This window comes from Dendronephthya gigantea, unplaced genomic scaffold (genome assembly GCF_004324835.1).
Source record: "Dendronephthya gigantea isolate DGI-Jeju-01 unplaced genomic scaffold, DenGig_1.0 000181F, whole genome shotgun sequence".
Classification (NCBI taxonomy): domain Eukaryota; kingdom Metazoa; phylum Cnidaria; class Anthozoa; order Malacalcyonacea; family Nephtheidae; genus Dendronephthya; species Dendronephthya gigantea.
In genome coordinates, this window is record NW_021163191.1 from 234864 (window position 1) to 249880 (window position 15017).

A 15017-nucleotide genomic window follows, 5' to 3' on the forward strand; every position below is an offset into this window, starting at 1 on the left:
TGTTGTGCAGCCATGGGTGCAACTGAGCGTCTGGAGACACTGACAAACAGTCTTACAAATACAAAATACACGGTGTAAAAGGAAAACACCACCGCTATAAATATATATATACTGTATTCGCATTCTATTCTGTCACTAAAGATCTCGTGAATATTTATAGCATTGTGTTTTTTATAGTTTATACTGTGAAACTTTAATAACTTGTCTCGCCTGTAAAGTGAAACGTAAAAAACGTTCTGGGACGAAGGCCAAATCTTTTTTTTATGTATATGAATAATATAATTATATATGTAATAGAATTATATATCAAAGAAAATTTGACTATACTTATAGGTATTACACTGGGAGTGCGCTTTATTTGCATAAGAATTAGTCTCTTCTTCCAGACCAATTTCCTTTTACCACTGTAAACAGAAGGATGCGTTTTGCGCAATTATTGATTTTCTTGTGTTTCAGGGGGATGTGTAACAATGATGCAGCAGACGGAATATCGCGAATGAATAGCATCCGACGTTAATCAGTGTAAACAGATACCAAAATTTCGATCTATATAGTTAATGTTTAAACGCGGATTAACGTCATTCATGCACGCTTTACCAAATTCAGCTTTAATGCTTTTGCCTGGTTCAATGTCGATCATACGCCGATAATGTATTGAATTATGTCCTGATATTTTAAATCACGGCTACAGCGAAGCAAGGAATGGTAAGGTAAGTTGATTTCAACATTGAACTTCACTTGCCTGCATGATTGAGATAAAAAAAGTCAAGGACATTGCTTTTTGTTTAGATCTGGAAAGGTGTCAAATGTCGAAAGTATGTTATTGTTGAATATCGTACTCATACGTGAGGAAAGTCGATCATGAATCGTCTACAAATCATTTGTAGTTTATTGTTTTTTATGTTTTGTGATTGCCTCGAGTTTGATATCGACAAATGTGTGGCAGCCTGTGAAAAAAAGGTGCGTATATTTATATCATGGCACTTTTATATAAACACTGAGCATTGTGATGGTATCACACGATAATGTAGTTACTTTATGTATATTAAATGTTCCATGTGGACTATAATTAATCACTGAGAATCAACGCAGGTTGCGACTTGCTTAACTCAATCCGTATGCAGAGTTTACATAAATTCACACAAGTTCTGAAGTTATTAACGCAAAATAGCTCCTGGCGTGGTGTTTATCTAACCAATGTCTGACTCATTGGCGAATTTTTTACATTCTTTGTTGACTGCTAATAGTTCAAGCGCCAAAACTTCGGTACTTACACGAAGCTATAACGATTATTATTTTGGAATGGTACTGAACATTTGCGTTGAATCAAAAGCTGTAGTACGTCGAGTCGCTTTGATTCTTGCTTGCTGAAATACATACAGTGCTTTATAAGCCTATGCGTATATAAGATTTAATTTGACGCTTTATAATATATGCATGTTGTATCGAGCACATATATAAGTCCATATAACACATTGCGCAAACATCTTCGCGATACGAACGGTCCTCTCACAACGATATATAGCACTTATACACTCTACATAGGATATAATTATATAGAAAGATTATCATGGTAGACAGATATTTGTAATCACTTTAGGGCTAATATTGAAAGCATTTCGAAAATTTTATAACAAATAACAATGATACATTTTCAAATGATTTCTAAAAATGGTAACTATCAAAATCTGCATGAGGTTACCCGAGATTTTCAATATATAGATTGTCTGAACGAACACAAGCGACGTCTAATGCAGGCGTTCACATGATTCATCTATAGTAGACTATAGTCTATACGGCGGGAAGAGATCGCGGTAAATTTGTTTCGTGAAATTAAGTGACAATATTCATTGTTGGATTCACGATAACAGGAGTTCAGTTTCGTGAAATGAATTAATGTTTTTTTCAAAGTTATGCATATTTGTTATTTTATTATTTTGCAGAATATTGCGACAGTTAATGATAAAGAATTATGTGGTCAATTATGTTTTAAGGAGTCTCTTGAAAGAATGCTAAAACAAGGTAATATTTTTGTTACCATGCAGGTCGACCACCAGTGGATTGTGCATTGATCAATATAAATATAAGAAAATTAAAAGGCATTAAAAGGCAAAGATATATATCGAATATGTTTAAAAAATTAGTATAGATTTAAATCCTTATATACAGTATATTCTTGCATGGAAATTTATAACTATAATAGCACCCCTCTTCAGATACTTTAAATTTTCAATTGTGCTGCTGTAATTTAATTATTTTGACGAACGCATGACCTACCTGTGACAGTAGCCCCGTTTCCACTACACTCCATTGGCACGGCACGGCTAAAATTGGTTCCCCTACCAATTTTATCTTTGCACGGTCTTTTATATTGTCTATTTTGGTAACCTGAGCACTGATTAAATTAGGTAAGGCGTAAGGGTACCGATTTTAGCCGTTCCTTGCCAGTAAATTGATATGTGCGCATGAACTTTTTTCTCGTACATGTGTTATTTACGTATTCTCTCGAATTTTCACTTCTCTCTTTACAAAAATTATCGAATACACTGTTACAATTCTGACAGATTTTGAAAGAAAATTACCAAAGCCAGCGAGACCAAGAGCTTTTAAAATTGGATGGGAGAGGATAAGTTTGGTTTTCAATACGACGGAGTTGGCAAACTACAGTGGATTGAATTATATATTGGAAGTAAAGCCTAATTGGAATGGTCCCCAGAAAAGTGATGTCTTTACCGTTTATCCATATATACAAAAATACCATAAGGTAAAATTTATTTAAAAGAACGAAGCACTGACTGTCAGTGACCTCTGCATGACATGCAATATAGCTATATTGTTGACGGAGACATCTGCATTGGAACCAAACTTTAAAACCTATAGTTCACATATCACCGACCTAATTTTCTCTTTAGTATTCTTTACATACTATTTCTGCGGAATTGAATCTTGAGAGTTCGCGAGTTCTTGCCACTCGCTTCAGTATATACAGCTCGCGCTAGTTTGCACAATATATTCGCACGTGGCTTTGAGCCTTCGAAAAGTTCGTATAAAAGACATAGACGACGGCATGCAAACATGCAGTTATAGAAAGGGCTCTGAACATTTTTTTGCTTTTTGAAAGCAAAATGAAGATTGCCAGTCTGTTTTAGACAAACCTCAGTTCGGTTTTATTGATGGCTAGCTATTACAAGATTGACAATGTTATATATGTCAATGTTAGTTGCTGCATGAATGAATACAAAACTATAATGCATGAGAAAATAGGGTTGATTTAAAATTTGGTGACCATTTAAAGTGATGATTTTCAATGTCAAAGAACCAGAACTAATAAGCACTTGCCACTAAGCATTGTTTCTCAATATAGGAAACGAATGACCTGATTTGCTTTTGTGCAGCTTAGCACAGCGGTATAAGGCCGTGAAAATTTCACGATACGATACCTATATAATTCAGCATCTATAAAAGTTTGATGTGAAAAATTGCGATTGTTTAATCAGGTAATGCACGCACAAAAACGTGTTGAAGTTGGATTATCTTTTTTTTTCATACTATACATGCAATTTCACCTAGAATTCAAGTTGTTTGACCTGATAGCCAAAGAGGTGACTATATAAGTCAGCTATATTATACCTAATTGATATAAGAGCGTGGAGTTGCTTTTTTGAGTGTAATAATAACTATATTAGTGTAATAGGTAGTTTGAACTGCAATTAAGCTTTCAGGCGAGGGTGCATGATTCTTCAGTGCTTCTATTATAAATGGTCCAAATCATGCAACAGCTAAGAAAAGTAATTAAATTAACCCTAAATACGCATGCTTGCATGCATGTAAATCACTATAGTTAATCCGAATTGATCTTTGTGCCACTTCAACCACTGATGATAGAAGTATTTGTGCATTGTATATGACGCACAAAAAGCCTAATTTGGAGGTCTTTCAAACGTTAATCAGTCTTTGAATCCCAACTTCATCGAATCGATTGCACAAGCACGCGAGCTATCCACAGCTCATGTCGTTGCCAAAGAGATATATGTAAAGCCCTTTGGCTCTGTACACAAACGAAGAAATACGAAGAATTTTCTAATTGAAGAAATACGATCATGGATCTTTAACGTTTAAATGCATTTGCTTGAACATATGTATATATATATATATATATATATATATATATATATATATATATATATATATATATATATATATATGTATATATATATATATATATGTATATATATATATATATATATATATATATATATATATGTATATATATATATATGTATATATATATACATATATATATATATATATATATATATATATATATATATATATATATATATATATATATGTGTATATATATATATATATATATATATATATATATATATATATATATATATATATATATATGTGTATATATATTTCTCCATGTTAGGCAATTTAAGTCATAGCGATGTGCAAATATGGGCGCTTATATATATATATCACTGCATTCTGTATTCCGTTATAGACGAATGAAACAACATACCTCGTGCAGAGTCTTGAACCAAATACCGACTATCAGTTCCGAGTTATGGCTGTAACGACGAACGAAACGTCAACGTTTAGCAATTGGAGCAATTGGAGCAATTGGAGTAATACAATATCAACAACAAGTAGGTTGCATTTCTTTTTAGAAATTAGATGTATACAATATGACGTTAATTTACCTGTCCGCTTGCAGCTCTACGTAGATTGCATGCACGAAGGTTTTGCGAGACTTTCGGAAAGCTGAAAGTCAAACATTTAGGATATGATAGGGAAGCCAGCGCAACCCCAAGGGAAGCCCCAAAGAAAGCTAGAGAGGCCTGTGGAGGAGGCTAGGAATATGAGTGATTTTTTAAAACACAAACGATTTGTTCAATATTTCGTGATTTGGTGATTGTTTATAAAATTACTACAATGAAACAACAGTTTAATTATATAACCTTTAAACACCACGCGCGAGGACAATTAAATTCCTCGTGCAGGCCGGGATTGATTGCAGTCGTACAGGCCGGGATTGACTCATCATGAACAACTGTGTCATGTATGATACAGGGTGCATAAAAAAGTTACACACTTCATTTCTTCCAGGCGTATACGCGCGCACGCATCTTTAAGGAAATACTTTGCTTTATAATATAACATTTATAGTACGCGCGTGCTGATTGGTCGAGAAGCGTGTTTCTATAACTGTATATACAGGGTGTATCAAAAAAATGTCCCAAATGTAAAAATTCCGTTTTTCAGGATATTTTGCAGAATTTGGCAAATTTTTGTGTTCCTAGAGATAGTTAAGACTTATCTGGTATACCTAGGCCAAGTTTGGTTTTTCCGTTAACAAAATTATGTTACTGGGGGGTGGTTCTTTTCCACTGATATTGAGAGGGCTTGCGCGCGAAAATGTGAAGCTGAAATTGAGATATTATTTAGCTGTCTAAAAGTAGGAAAGCTTTTTAATAAACTGTCAAAGTTTCAGGAAAAATAATGCAAACTGGGAGCAACGCGCGACCCCTAAAAGTGACAAATATTTCATTGCGCGCAGTGGATTAAATGGATGGTTGATTTTAGCGTGACCGATCTCATGTAAGGCTGGGCAAATGAATAAATTAAAGCGAGAAACTGAACAAGAAGACGAAGCGATTTAATAACAACATTTTTATTCTTGATGTTAATCCTCAACATTTCTACCATTTCTTTCTAAGCAAACTGCGGCTCGTCTGAGCATGGTAAACTCTGAACGGCGAACCACATTTGTCTGTCCTGCCTTAAATTATCCATTTCGTTCGAAATTCTTTCTTGCAAATCGCCTACGCTACCACCGGCAAATCTAGGCGAATAGACAGACAAATGGTTCGCTGTTCAGTGTTTAGTATGCTAAGACAAGCCGCATTTTGCTTAGAATGAAATGGTGGACATGCTGAGGATTAACATCACGAATAAATCGCTTTGTTTTTGTGTTCAGTTTCTCGCTTTAATTTATTCATTTGCCCACCTTGGATGAGATCGGTCACGCTAAAATCAACGATGCATTTAATCCACTGCGCGCAATGAAATATTTGTCACCTTTAGGGGCCGGGCGTTGCTCCCAGTATGCATTATTTTCCCTGAAACTTTGACAGTTTATTAAAAAGCTTTCCTACTTTTATTATTATTATTATTATTATTATTAGTTTATTAAAATCGTATCGCAGTACAAACTGAATTACACGATTATCGTTACATAGGGTATTAAATATTGTAAAGTGTTACAGAATATTAATAATTTATAAAATAATCATCAATATAGTCTACATAGGTAGGCCTAATTGAGAAGTTATATACAACGGTAAAATGACTTATTTACATACTTAGCTAGATTAAAATGGAATTGAATATTGTAGTTCAATATTATTTTTTTAAATATTATACTTAACTGTAACAAAGTTACGAAACCGCTCAGTGCATATAAGCGGTGGAGATCGAATATTGTTTTGATTTCGTAGATAATAATCATGAGCGGGTTCTTGGGATTCTACTTTACTTTTAGACAGCTAAATAATATCTCAATTTCAGCTTCACATTTTCGCGCGCAAGCCCTCTCAATATCAGTGGAAAGGAACCACCCCCCCGGTAACATTATTTTGTTAATGAAAAACCAAACTTGGCCTAGGTATACCAGATAAGTCTTAACAATCTCTAGGAACACAAAAATTTGCCAAATTCTGCAAAATATCCTGAAAAACGGAATTTTTACATTTGGGACATTTTTTTTGATACACCCGGTATAGAAACACGGGAATTTTCCCGCCGAACTTGTCAAGCGAAGTAATGTAATGAGAATTTGTAATTGAATCGAATTATAATATTTGTACAAAATCGTTTTATTGAGTTATATTATAAAAGAAATAGAAAAAAATTTTTCCTGTGTTTCTATACAGTTATATAGAAACACTTGTGGGAGTTTGGAAGAACTCGCACTGATTATTTCTCGTTCTCCCAAACACCCACGCGTTTTATAACGGAAAATGTTTTCTATTTCTTAAATGTGCATGTGAGCGTTGGCCTCATGCCTACTTTGGCGAACGCGCAGTAATAATTGCCCAGCGAATTGCCCAATAATAAAGGCATTGGCCAACAGACCAATCATGACAGCTCAAGAAATAAATTAAAATCTGCGTGTGCCAGTGAAATACCCAATAAGAATTGCCCAATAATAATGGCAAAAATTGATTGGTCAGTGAAAATACGATAGCAGGAAGTGAGAATATCAATCCCAGACTACTTCACATTTTTTACGTATATCTTCACGATTATATTCTTCGAGTAAAAAAAATTTGTAGGCTATTGCTCAAAACCTCCATGTGGCGTAAGCAGAATACGTATACAGTTGACAAGCGACGTGCCTTACAAGGGAATGGTAATTTTGAAGTCCGTATTTTACTGGGAGCCAACTATACGTACGTACAATTATGCTATGTCGTTAAATGCAGGCATGTGTTGGTAGTATGTGGTTGTCCATGAGAAATAGCCGTCAAACAATTTATTTCATCTGTTTTTCCCATTTTTTTATAGTGAAGCCGCCTTTTACGGATTACACATGGAATCGCGAGTTTATAAGGCTGGCGTCTGCTCAATCATCTTGCGCCGATCACTTTACAGCCACTGCTATCCAAAATGAGAAAAAAAGCCTCAAAGAGCAGGTGCGTATCTTCATTACATTACCAAATACGAATATATAAACGCTATTTTTCACTCAGGCCCTACTTATAGACGTATCTATAGAGAAGAATAAAATATTTCATAATATATTTAAACAATTTAAAATACAAATAAAATTTTTAAAAAAATGCTAGCTAAATCCATCATGCATAACATACTTCCTCTCTGAGTTTGCACCTATTTCTTAATTGATTCATATTTCTAACGTGTATCAATTAAGTAAGCAATCAATATGAACGCTAAAGCCCGCCGCACACGAGAGCTATCAGCTGAGCTAACGACCTCGCAAGGCAGTAAGCTCAGCCCGAAAACTATCCGCACACGATAATAACTTGCTGAGCTAACAGCCACGCGAGGTCTTTAGCTACCTCAACTAATAGCTTTCGTTTGCGGAGGGCTTAACTAGACCATCAACCCCTGTATGAATCATAACAATTGCTCTGACTTTCCGATTTTTTGTCGCTGTGCACTAGCGTAAATAACCAAAACATCTCCGTCCTTTACATTTTCTCCATGATGAAACCATTCCTGTATAGACCTTTTTCAAAATGACGTCAGACGCGAAAAGCCTGGATGATGTTACGCATGCAAAGTGTGCTTGGCTCGTTTTTCGGAAGCAATCAAACGTGTAACGGGGGTAGTCAAGGGGGTAGTTGTATGAAAGACTATAACTTGTATTAACTGTAGTTAAGGACAGAATTGGCCAGTCAGTGTTGTGTATCTCTGAGATAACTAGGATTTAACTTTGCAAAATGTAGTTAAAGAGTTTTATACAACCGGCCCCAGACTTTTTGCATTTGACCTCATTACGAGAAATCTGTTTGGATTAATTGAACGACGTATATTTTGTTTTTTAGGATATTTTTACCAATAAGAACCTTACGACATACACTCCTACTAAAGACCTAGCCCTTTATTACGACTGTTGGTACTTCTTTCAGGTAAGAGTTTAAACGCTGTAGATAGATATCCGTGTACCTGGAGCCATCTACGTGTACAGACATGCACAAAGCGTAGTGGGGCTAGAGTATATTCTAACGACCACTAGGAAAGTGAGCTTTTGCGTATAGCTAAGTAGCACCTACTATAGCATTGCCAGAGTGCTCAACAACACCGAAGAATATAAAAAAAAGATGCTGCTTAAGTAGCAGTCTTTTCCAAGTAAATTTCGAACACATGCATGCACGTATGTTGCCACAGCAACGGCCGATCTGTTACTAATCTTATTGTGATTTAATAGTTGGAAATAAAAAATCTACGAAATCCAATGTCGGTTGAAAATTTATAAATGTGTACGTGTATTAAGTATTAAGCGCCTGTTTTTTTGAAAACTGCATTGAGCCAAACTGCATTGACAACTATTTTAAACGAAACATTTCAAATTCAAATCCATGGCCATGCATGGGCATGGGCATGGTTTTGTATGCATATAAGCATAGTAGGTAAATATGAGTTATGTATACTAATTAATGCGTTTTTTCCCGGTAGTTGCATTTACAACCTAACCATTTCTCGCGAAAAGAATTTGCTGTGAGAAAATGGACATTTCATATACCTGGTATAAATAAATCATTATAGATTAGTTTTAGAATATTTCTTTCTATAAATATACAGGGTGAGTAAAAAAAACTGACACCTTTGAAATTCAAATTAGCAGCGAACTTATGGCTGGAATATGACAATTCCCATTGTGTACAATCAACAAAAACGATTTAATAAAACTGTTCTTTTGTATTTACAGAGCTTAGAATGCATTTTAACTCCCAAGGGGAACAAACTTTATGTTTTAGGTTAATTAATATGATATACTTCGTATACCAATGAGATATTTTAGGCAACTTCTGTCACATTACAGCCACTATGCGGCTAATTTGAATTTCAAAGGTGTTCAGTTTTTTTTACTCACCCTGTATAATCCGTCTAATTACAAATGTGAATTTCGAAAATTGTGGCCATTGATTGAAAATTGACATGAAAATTGACCTGAGATTATCAACTATATACCGTCTATATACGTATTAACGAGTTTATATATAATTGAAATATATATGAGACCGACGTCCACCGTCGTCTACAGGATGTATAAGCAATACTTGATATTCGTGTTGTTATTTAAAAGCACAATAGTACAATAGTACTTCTAATTTGTAGCTTACAGAGTGAATATACTTTGTATACAGGGTGAGTCAGAAAAAAGTCCCCTCTATTGAAATCAAGCCTTTGTTAGAATCTGATTGCCTTAATATTATGATAAACCCAATTGAAAGCAAGACGCTTTATTTGAATGCCTCAACCTAATAACTATGCTATTTACACACTACTGCGTTGATCATGCATTCAAATCAACAAAGGCTTCATTTCAATAGGGGGGACTTTTTTTTGACTCACCCTGTATGGGCCGAGTACGCGGGTTAATAGGTTGTTTTTATTATATATATGCGTGGAGAGATACGCACTGTAGAATTAAAGAGAGATACGTCATGACTATCGAGAGCGTAAGATTTTTATGATATAAGATTTTTAAAAATCACGATAACAGTCAACCATTTGACTGTTCATCATTTGTTTACTTTTTTTGCATGTATAGAAATAAATTTGACAATAACACGCTTTTAAATATAAAAAGATGCAGCAAGCAACAAGAATTGAAATTTTTATGCATCAAAAAAATATTTACGACCGTTCATTTTTTTGATAATTTCATGCTATTGAAATTGGAAGCTCTTTTCGAGACGTTTTATTATGTTTGGATGTAAAAATGTCCTGAAATTTGAGAAGCATCTTTTGAACCTCACTGTATTTCGAGGCTATCTTGTAAATGATTATTAGTTATTATTATTGCATGCATTTAGCATTTTTTTGAAAGTTACTTTTTTTACATGTAATATACTGTATATCGTGGTCCGCATTATATTCACTTATTTTTAAATCAATTGTTCATTTCTACGGTCAGTGAACATGGATATATTAATAATCCCCTTTTAACCTTGTCCTCCGTACGATGTTTCAAGTTTACATAAGAAGTAAAAACTCGACTTACCTAATATGAAAAAGTATAAATGTTCTGTAAAAGAGGGTGGAATTTAATGGGTCGTACATGTAAGCAAGTCTTGTATTTCAACGAATCGATTTATTTGACAGAACATTCATCTTCCACCATGCAATTTTCCGACCTTCCCCGGTTCCTCTTCATATAAATCAATTGAATTGTATTACAGCTAGTAAACACAATTTAACATAAATTATACATTTCAGATTGCATAGTTGTCAACGACACTAAAATTTGTGGGTGTCCATGTAAGAAATCATTGCACATATATCATTTTAAAATTGTGTAAAAATTGTCAAGTTCGTATTGTTTTAGAAGCATGCAATTATGTGTGTTAGATATGCAGACAGTTTGTCATATAGAAATATGGCAGTTCAGATTGTAACCGTATACGCATATATATACTTGCGACGTGACCATCATGCACTATTGCTTATAATATACGATATGTCTGCCTTTATATGCCTTATGACATTAAGTCTGTTATCTAAATGTTAGAAAAATTTAATTTTGTTGTTTTTTCCCCGACCATGTATATAGATGTTCCCATCCAAGATGACAAAAGGCATCACGTTTTGAATGTAACCATTGCGTCATCAAACACTTCGTTGATCGCTCATGTAAACTGGAATGATAATTTGTGGCGGAATGATGTTGATGTCAAATACTATTTAATCGAACTTTACGATAATGACATCGGTACATCTCTTTACATAGAATATTACGACGCTCACGCAAACGTAAGTGCATATATGCAAACGTTTTACCAAAGCGACAAATGTCTGTAGTATTGCATGCGCTTATGCCAAGAAGTCTTTCTTTCAGTACATGCAATTGTTAATTTTACGGTTATGTTATTCTAATTTTTGAAGTTGTGCAATCTTTACTATAGGTTCACAACTATAATGCGTCGTTCAAATTGAAGGCTGAACAAAGAAACAAAAAGCATCGAATTAAGGTATAAGTATATTCAGCAATATCCTGCGAATATCCTTAGAATTTTTTTCAATCCTCCGAAGTAAGTGGTTTTCCACGCGGCCTTACACGATATACGATAAGTCCTGATTGCAACGAATATGTGATCAGGATATTTTGTATACTATACAAATTAAGGTGGTGTTACACTATGCAAGTTTGCTTGCAATTAATTCCAATTAATGCAATTCTACTTTCGAGACATATAAAGTTGACAAATACTGACAAATTCTCAGCATTTCAAACACTCTTCACTAAATAACATCTTTCAAAATTATAATTGCATCGCAAGTTGCAAGTAAAATTGCATGGTGTAACATCGTCTTAAGGGCGTCAAAGCAATATTTTCATTCATGCCTTAATGACGTCAGCTGTAATGGTCTTTAATTTAGTTGACAGCATTTCACCGTGATCACTGCAATCATTATTTGACGGAAATTGTACATTTTTTTGGTAAGAATAAATTATAACTTTACAGGTTTGAGCTAAACGAAAATGCTTGAATGCATGCATACATATATACAGGGTATCAGAAAAAAGTTTACTCTTGGGAAATGTCTTTTAGACCTACGCTCACGGCTCACGTAATATATAGTTAGGGAAATCGTTTGGCATGTGTAGGTATAGTTTGAGCCCTACACACACCTCCTGTACAGAAGTTCGTAAAAAACTGCATGTTTTTGCAAGTTAAAAAAACGGGTTTCAGCAGTCAGAAATCTCCATATCTCAAAGTTTTTTTGTGGGCTTGTCCACAGCTGCGTAATATATTTATAGTTGTAAAATGCTTTATAAATCCTTCTTGATGATCTTCAGCACAGTTCGGAATGCACGTTTTTCATGAATCATTCGAATCCGCAGGTCTTGCATGTTTATATAACAAAGTATGTGTGCATGTTATAATTGTTTTATGCATGTGTTATAATTTTTTGTTATATATATATATATTATTAAAGTTTCAGATAAGTTGGTGCAAACGGAAGCGAGCGCGCGAGGTTAAAAAATATTTTTGCGTTTTAACTTTTAACAAACTTTCTGTACAAAAGGTGTCCGAAGTGCTCAAACTACGTACACATACCAAACGATTTCCCTAACGATGCGTGAGCGTATACGTCTAGAAGATATTTCCCAAAATGTAAACGGAGATGTAAAGTGTAAATGTAAAAGGAAATTTTCACCTCAAAAAAAATGTTTATGGATATAAAGCTTTGTATATTATTCAGTTGTTCTCCAATTCATTGTCTACTCGCCAATTAAAGGTGACGGTACATATTATCGGGTACATGTTTTTCCAGCGAAAGAACCATGTTTGAACGCAACATGTCGAATGAATAGCACTTGTCGTCCAGATTATTTTAAAGGAGAGTACAAATGCGAATGCCATCCTGATTTCAGGTTGTTAGAGGATAAATGTGTAGGTAAGTAAATATTTTTTCTGTTTCCGCGTTTCTGTTATTGATTACCTCGTGATATCTGCATAAATTTGGAGGATTCTTATGCATATATACGTAACGTTTGTAGACACCCCTTTAATTGTCATGCATGCTGCAAATTTCGCTCTGATTCAAATAATTGTTACAGTTGCCAAATCAGAATGCATAAATACCGACCATTTTCGGTATTCAAAAATTTAGGAATTCTGATTGGCCTAGCCTGAAAAATGTAAACAAGTTTGCTGATTAGCTCGAAACGAAACTCTTCCTTTTTACTGTTTTCAGATCTATGCAGGCGAAGACCATGTGGTGAGAACGAAACCTGCAATGTGGTCGATAGGAGACGAATATGTAGTTGTACTCCAGGTTTTGAAAACGTTAGTGGAATTTGTGAACCTGGTAAGTATCCATCAAAACAGACGGAAAGAATTGACGCGGTAGTTTTTGTCTTATCCGAGGCTCTTCATAAAGTTATGAGCAGGTTATTTAGAGTATATCCAGGAGCCAGTTACATAAAACACTATAGTTAACTTTTAACTGTAGTTAAGGACAGAATTGGCCAATCAGGGTCGTGTATTTCAGAGTTAACTGGGATTTAACTATGCAAAATGTAGTTGAAGAGTTTTATACAACCGGCCCATGCATGCAGATGTATAGCAACAATAATATATATTTATATCGTTTAGTGGACAGATGCAGGAATAATCCTACGGAATGTACGAGAGAAAATAATGGTAATAATCTATGAATAATATGTTTCCCGGCAGCTGATCTGAAATGAAACTGAGTTATCATGTGCCATGCAGGAAGCATTCTTGGTAATAATAGTAAAATAGACGCAAAATTCCATTTACAATTTACATTTTTATATACCTCTTTAGCTTCAGACGAAAACTATAAAGGAATTATTGCCGGAGTTGTCCCAGCCCTAATAATTGTCATAGTGATCGCCGTCGCAGTCATATTCCGATTGAGATATTTTCACAGAAAACGGATAAATTTCATTCAAAGAGAATTCGAAGATGCTGTATCGGGCAACCACTCTGGAACATTAACGAATCCGTATCAAAGTCAGTAAGTGTATAATGGATACTCTGGTATAAATTCAAGAACAAGTACTATATATATAGATTCCTAAAAACAGCGTAATTTATCTAAGGGTTTTTTTGACGGGTGACTTCGTGATTCTCCAGACAAACCCCATAGTTCGAAAGGTTTCTGGATATTTTAGACATTTTGTTTTACCATATTTACACACAATGCACTGGTATTATCAGGTATCGGGTAAATAATAATGTTTTCTCACTAGCAAAAAAACGCAATTCGTTCTTGACGTTTTACTTCAGAATTGAACTTGTCACGCTACCCGAAAGCAGCAGTAAGGAGATGAATTTATTGTACGTCATGCAAAAAGATCTGGTCATCCCTGACGATTTAAAGAGTTCAATAGGATCATTCGAGTTACCCGGTGATCGTGTCAAACTTCGTAGTATGATTGGCAAAGGAGCGTTTGGTGAAGTATACATCGGTGAAGCAAAAGGAGTTAATAATAACCCCGAATGGACGACCGTTGCAATCAAGACTCTTGCAGGTTTGAATTGTTTTAATAAATGCGTCATGATATAGCCGACCTGTATAGGACTATGAATGTATATATGACTATAAATGTTATCCTAAAATAATATTATAGTGAATTTGTCAAATAACGACTGGGGACGAGTCTGTTCATAGAGAATGACAAAAGATATCATTGATTGAATACTGCAGAATGGATTTTTATTTCGACAAACTTTCTGAGCTCTGTCTGATTGGCATAAATATGAGCGCGAGATTGACGT

General features: G+C 34.6%; 1 protein-coding gene across 7 annotated transcripts in view; it reads left to right on the top strand.

Annotated features, from left to right (window-relative positions):
- The first annotated feature begins 615 nt into the window (after positions 1–615).
- LOC114538353 overlaps positions 616–15017 on the top strand; it is a 54949-nt gene continuing 40547 nt past the window's right edge. For 4 of the 7 annotated variants that reach the window (XM_028559513.1, XM_028559517.1, XM_028559514.1 and 1 more), the window contains exons 1-17: positions 846–960; positions 1944–2022; positions 2565–2764; positions 4514–4658; positions 7347–7463; positions 7579–7706; positions 8583–8666; positions 9214–9283; positions 10981–11022; positions 11315–11514; positions 11667–11732; positions 12142–12202; positions 13042–13164; positions 13465–13578; positions 13866–13913; positions 14061–14253; positions 14526–14770. In XM_028559513.1, coding sequence (XP_028415314.1) covers positions 862–960; positions 1944–2022; positions 2565–2764; positions 4514–4658; positions 7347–7463; positions 7579–7706; positions 8583–8666; positions 9214–9283; positions 10981–11022; positions 11315–11514; positions 11667–11732; positions 12142–12202; positions 13042–13164; positions 13465–13578; positions 13866–13913; positions 14061–14253; positions 14526–14770 — 2014 coding nt within the window. In that variant the 5' untranslated portion in view covers positions 846–861. Of the gene's footprint in view, positions 711–789; positions 961–1943; positions 2023–2564; positions 2765–4513; positions 4659–7346; positions 7464–7578; positions 7707–8582; positions 8667–9213; positions 9284–10980; positions 11023–11314; positions 11515–11666; positions 11733–12141; positions 12203–13041; positions 13165–13464; positions 13579–13865; positions 13914–14060; positions 14254–14525; positions 14771–15017 lie in introns of those variants that run through there. The other 3 variants (XM_028559511.1, XM_028559510.1, XM_028559515.1) reach the window with 3 other exon arrangements.